The 6,000-nt window shown below is 38.9% G+C and overlaps 1 protein-coding gene across 9 annotated transcripts in view; it reads left to right on the top strand.

Moving 5' to 3' along the window:
* The window catches only part of DCAF6 (DDB1 and CUL4 associated factor 6), a 91,921-nt gene extending 87,504 nt beyond the window's left edge, over positions 1 to 4,417 (top strand). For 4 of the 9 annotated variants that reach the window (XM_052795221.1, XM_052795228.1, XM_052795224.1 and 1 more), the window contains 2 exons: positions 2,345 to 2,450; positions 3,975 to 4,417. In XM_052795221.1, coding sequence (XP_052651181.1) covers positions 2,345 to 2,450; positions 3,975 to 4,039 — 171 coding nt within the window. In that variant the 3' untranslated portion in view covers positions 4,040 to 4,417. Of the gene's footprint in view, positions 1 to 2,344; positions 2,473 to 3,191; positions 3,953 to 3,974 lie in introns of those variants that run through there. The other 5 variants (XM_052795220.1, XM_052795225.1, XM_052795226.1 and 2 more) reach the window with 3 other exon arrangements.
* Positions 4,418 to 6,000: the final 1,583 nt, after the last annotated feature.

Genomic DNA, 6,000 nt, shown 5'->3' on the forward strand with positions numbered 1-6,000 from the left:
GCACTTTATAATAGCTAACTTTCATATCATTGGCAGCACGCAGAGGCACTTTTTATTCATAAACTCTCCTAGAAATTATAAGATATGATCAGGTATCATGTACAAGAAAAGTTGGAAAAAGTACAAACAGTCATATATAGAAGGAAAACTGGCAGGAATAAATAAATGAAGGTAGTACCCCTCTTTAAACAAATAAATTAACTGAAGGAAATACAATGATATACAGAAGAATAGAGAGTGCAAAAATCAATCCTATTAAATATTCTGTGGCATAAAAGGGAGTTAAGGTTAAGATTGCAAATTGGGAACTTCATGGAATAAAGCAAACATTGCAAGCCCAATCAGTTATAAAAGTCTGTATGTAAGTTTATGTAACACATAGTTTTCATACCCTCAAAGCAATAACAATGTACATAGCAACTGGCCTATGATGATCATATAGCTGACTGCTGAATAATCATATTTTAGTGATTTACATAATTTATTAGAATGTTAGATGTTTTTCTTGTAAGTAATATATTAGGGCAGATTTGGTTGTGAGGTGGTTTAGGGGTTTTTTGTGCAATCTCTTGGACAGCAGGGATATAGTAGACTTTTTAAAAAATTATTATTTCTCTGTGTTAGTACTATATATATTTAAAAAAACAGAAACCCACAACCCTTAGCCATCACCCCCTGCTCCCCCTGAAAAAAACCCAAACCATCCACTTGTGAGTTTTGAACCTCTCCCATTATTTTAGCAGTAGTAACATTTGTGAAGTGATGTTTCTTTGTATATTGTATGATAGTTTTACCCTATGATGTGTTTTGGAGCCTTTGGGGGTTAGAAATATTGCTAAATGTAAACATGTGCTAAAAGTAATTATTGTACTGATACTTTTGTCACTTAATAATAACAAATTATTTAGAGATTTAATTATTTTTTCTTTAATAAAAAATGTAGAACTTTCAGGAAATTTGATCACGGTGTGGTTTGTAATTTTACATGTTTCTTGTTTTTTTTAATTTAATCCCTGTATTGAAATACCTATGTAGAGGACAGGAGAGGTTCATAGAAATAAAATAGTTTTCACCATGTTAAGTTTGGCTAGAGTAAGTGTCCAACCTATCTAAACTGAATTTTCCATAGAAAGGAAGGTCTAGGGAAAAAGCATTGTGTTTGGGAAAAGTTCAGTATAGATATAGAACTGTATTTAAAATTAAGACAGGCCATGACCTTAGTGAATAGGAGAAGACAGTGGGGACGGGAACAAATCTCTGAACAGAGAAAAAGCATCAGAAGCAGGCTGTCAAAAGAGTGTTACTGATGATGCACTAGAGAAATAGGAGGTGAAAGAGGAAAAAATGGCAGGCTGCTGTCTTCTCAATTTGCTTTTAGGGAGTGATCAGCTGTGCAAAGTGCCTGGTAAATAAATGAGAATGACAGAAAAGAGGTGTTCTGATTTGGCTAGGAGAAGGTCAGTGCAGACGTTTGCAAGAACATGTTCCTCATAAGAGGAATAGGCTTGAGAAGGAGGCTCAGGGAGAAAAGAAATGCATTGTTTTCCCACCTTAAAGCAGCTGATCTGAGAGGAGGGACTGAATAATGGTCAGAACTTGTCTCCACCTCAAGAAATTTTTATGCTTAGTGATAATGAAAGAACGTAGCCTAAAAGCTGAGAGACAAGCTAAGGTGTGGGATTAGAATTTAACAGCAAAGCAAGAAGGATGGCAAGGAGGTACCATGAGGAGGGAAGGAGGCAAAAAAGCTAAAAGTATTTGTTAGTGAATTTTTGTTCCTTGAAACTAAGACAGTAAGAGCTGGCTCTTTCAAGTAGTTTAGAGGCAAGTTGTAGATCTGTTTAGAAAGAATTACGGGCCTGAAGAATGTTCCTGAACTGGGATAGAGTAATTGCTTGTGTTCCTTGGATTTTCTCCAAAAGTTTCAAGCAGCATGAAGGTAGGAGTTTAGGGTAACCTCATCTCTTTTCCTTCCCATATTCTTAGCCAGTGCTGGTGCTAGAACTTTGTAGCCATCTGTAACAGCACTTTCCAAAAGTTTTTCTCAGTTGCTCATCTAAATATCTGCCATGCATGTGGACAATGGACTGATGATCTTACTAGAATATTCTTTAGATAGGCAATTAGATATCTGCAGGCAGGGTCCACTGTCTGACTTTTCTTATACCATATATAATTGGTATAACTGTATTTGATAGTGATTATTAAAATATTGCTCCCTTATTGTAATTTTGGACTGTGTAAATGCCTTTTGTGTAGGAACTTTTTATCTACAAACCCATATCAATGCAGTACAATTTTGTGTTTATTTTTGATGCTGTTTTTTCACCTTCCCTGCTTCCAGGTTATAACACGTAATGAATTAATGCTGGAAGAGACCAGAAACACTATTACTGTTCCAGCTTCATTTATGTTACGAATGTTGGCTTCGTTGAATCATATAAGAGCAGGTGAGAGACTTCTGAAGAGCTTGTCCACCACATTGGTCTATGAAACAGCAGATGGATTGGGGAACCATCAACATCTTCAGCTGTCTGTGGCTACACTTGGGGTTGGTGAGAAGATTCAAGGGTTGTTCAAGGGTCTCTTAATAGAAGTGCTTAGGAATTGCTTCTTCAGTGTGAGACTTGCAACATTTTTGCAGCTGTTGAAAAATACTGTCTTTACTAAGGAATAATCTTTAAGGTGAGGGCTGTGTGATGGGAAAGCTATTGGGGATGACTGGAATGAGTCGTGAGATAAACCTGACTGTCATTGCGGGCTTGGAATTGTCTAGGGGCAAAGGAGGGTGTCAGGATACAGGACTGTGGGAGATATTAATGAGGCTGCTGGCAGCTGTTCCTGGGGCAGTAGGTACTAGGTTGTGCCTTCAGCGAAAGGGCAGTTCCCTAGGGGCTGAAACTGGTGATATGAGGGGTTGCATGGAGAATCCTTGTTGGGAACTGGTATTCCTGGATGTTAGTGCTGAAGAAGCTGACTGCAGTGGGTTGATACTGAAGATGTAGGGTAAAGGAGGGACATCATACTGGGTAGGAAGCAAGGAGGTGAAGTTTTGGGAGGCTGGTATGACATGGGGTGGAAACCTAACAGAACTGTAGATGAAGGTGAAAGTGACTGTAGATATTGAATATGGGGACTCTGGCACTGGCTGAGCAGAGCAGTGGGCTTATAGTGATGAGGTGGGAAGGAAGCTCTGCCTGGCAGCAGCTGCTGCTCCTCCTTCACCTCTCGCTGATCTATGACAATTAGAGAGCCAGGAGGATGCCACTGTGTCCAGCCCAGTGGTATGCATTGCCACTGCTGTAACTGAATATATTAGTTTGGTTTTTTCTTCATTTGTTATGATTTCTTTGGAGTAAAATACTCAAAGAACTGCCCAACACTTGAATTACAACAGTTTCAGCAAAAATCTGTGTTATGGCCGGGTGGAGTATTTCTTAACCTGACAGTGCACATTGGTTGAGTGATCGATCTGGAGTCATTCACATTCCCTCACACATTTCTGTATTTGCCTTTCTCTAAACATTTACACCAAAAGGTACTTTTTCTGTATATACAGTGACAGATAGTGATTCCTGTTTTCTGGAGTATACAGATTTCTAACTGCAGCTATTCTAGTTTTAGCTCCCCAGAACAGTGTTTCAACCCCTTGTATTCACCATCTCTTTTTTTATATTATGCTTGCATTCATCTTTCCTGTGCTGACAGCCAGTCAGCAGCTACAAGGTTTCTCCTTTTTGTACACAAATTTCACTTTTATGCCTGGAAATCCTTTAGGGCTTTTCTCCTGTTCTCCTTTCTTGTGGTAACATTTCTACCCAATCTCTGCTGTCAGTCCATATGGATTTCCTTTTACTGTATAACCCACAGTCACTGTGTGTTGTGTAATAGCCCAGGGAGATAGTACACTATAAATATTTGCCAAAACCTGAAAACTTTAGAATTTCTCTTTACTAAATCTCTGTGTCTTACAGACCGATTGGAAGGTGACAGATCAGAAGGATCCGGTCAGGAAAATGAAAACGAAGATGAAGAGTAACTGGCAGTTGTGTGCAAGCACCTAGATGTTAATGGAATTTGTATAAGACATTAATTATATTTTTCCTTACAGAGCTTTAGTGCAATTCTAAGGTATTGCTTTTTGGATAACCTAACCTTTTGTTTTTGAATGACTGTGTGCATGACTTTGGGAGAGTGTGCAAGTAAAATAAGCAAAAATGTTTTTAAAATGTTTTGCCATGTATGAGGGGTGCTAGAAGATGCAAAGTGCAATATTTTCCTTAACCTGCAAATGTGGGAGCTTGGATCAATGTTTTAAAGTAACTTTCATTATAGTAAAAACGTTGGTTCAAATAAATTTCTATACCTGCTGTTTGCATGTTCGTTGCTTTCTAATTAAAAGATTTGGTTGTTTTAAGTAGTTTTGTGTTTTTCCTTTGCGCAACCCTTGATTTTTCACCTTGTAACTATAACCCCATTACTGCCTTCATTTGCATTCTTTCTTATAATGTTTGTGAAGTGACAAATACAATTATTTCTTACAGTGAGCACTGGGATTCTCTGTGACTTTGAGACCCACACATACATATGCAGAATTGCCTCTCCATCAGTCTTACTATAGTGCCACTTCACATTCTCCATGCTTGAATCTGTAGTGCTGGTGAAATAGTTGTTTCACTAATAGATCCATGAGTATGCATTCTTCGCAACAACAGCAGATATATCTTAATTTCCATTGGATTTAGTGTAGCGCAAAGGAACATGAATTTGAAAATTTCTGTGCATTACTTCCTAGGAGTAATTATTTGGGAAGGAGGGCAGTTCAGTCTGTGTAACAGCCTCCACCCTTCTTCCATACATTTTTGGATGGCAATGGGGAAGAGCAAGTGAAGAAAGGAAAACGGGGCAGGGAAAAGAGCAGCTTTGCTCAATGGCTGTTCTTGCCAAGGATGGCAGATGCTGAGAGGCTCCATCAGGAGTTACAGAATGCTGGGAAGAATTCTAAATCAGATGGATGAGGCTACCGGAGGCTTCATTACCCTGTTATCATTAAAATACACGTTCATCACACAATCTTCACAAACTTTGCTTACATCAGCAAAAAGAATTCTGCACGCCAAAGTCTAAATAACATTATCACAACATTCTGATACCCTGATTCACAATGCAGGCAGGCTGAAAGGACTTGGGCAAGGTATATAAACCACAGAAATAGAGGGAGATGGGAAAACTAATACTGAGGAGACGAAGAGAGATTTGTGAGGGAGGAGAAATGGGAATTATATAGAACTCATCTGGCAGTAACAGTGAAGACATTTGGGCAAGGGGAGAATAACGTGAGGGGAGAGGAAAAGTGTGAGGAGATGGACAGGGTGGTTGTTTTTTGTTTGTTTGTTTTTTTTAAAAAAAAAGGAGAAGATAGCAAATTTCTGAGGAAGAGCGAAGTATAGAAGCTTTGAAAGTGATCCAGTGAAGTGAATTTAGGAAAGGAAAAAATAACTGGGGGAGAAAAGGTTTTGGAGGCAGAGGGTGCTGAGAAGAATGGAAGTCTCAGAACACTGGAGCTGGAAAATGGGAGACTTCACACCCAGAGGATGTTGGGGCAACAGAGGATGGAAATCTGGTAACCATTTGCGAACGTATCCACTGTGGGCAAGGCAGAGTGAAAGAAGTCGAGGTAAGTTGTTTGTTTTTTAAGGTATGGAGTGAAAGTAATGGCTGATACAGATATTTGTCTCTTCTGGTGACACAAGAAGGACTAAGTGGCCTTCTTGTTGGAGAAGGAAGAAAACATTAGTTTTTCCTCATGACGTACCATTTTGGGCAAGTGTTTTTAGTCCAGCAAGAAATGAAGGAATATTTTATGATTTTGTGCTACACCTGTTTGGGGAGGGGGGAACACAGTGGTCTAGAACTATTCAAACCTTGCTGCTCATAGCACTGCACTGAGCAATATTTTTACTGTCACATATAAATTAGCCTTGAATTTCTGTAACAGAA

This window comes from Harpia harpyja, chromosome 8 (genome assembly GCF_026419915.1).
Source record: "Harpia harpyja isolate bHarHar1 chromosome 8, bHarHar1 primary haplotype, whole genome shotgun sequence".
Lineage (NCBI taxonomy): Eukaryota > Metazoa > Chordata > Aves > Accipitriformes > Accipitridae > Harpia > Harpia harpyja.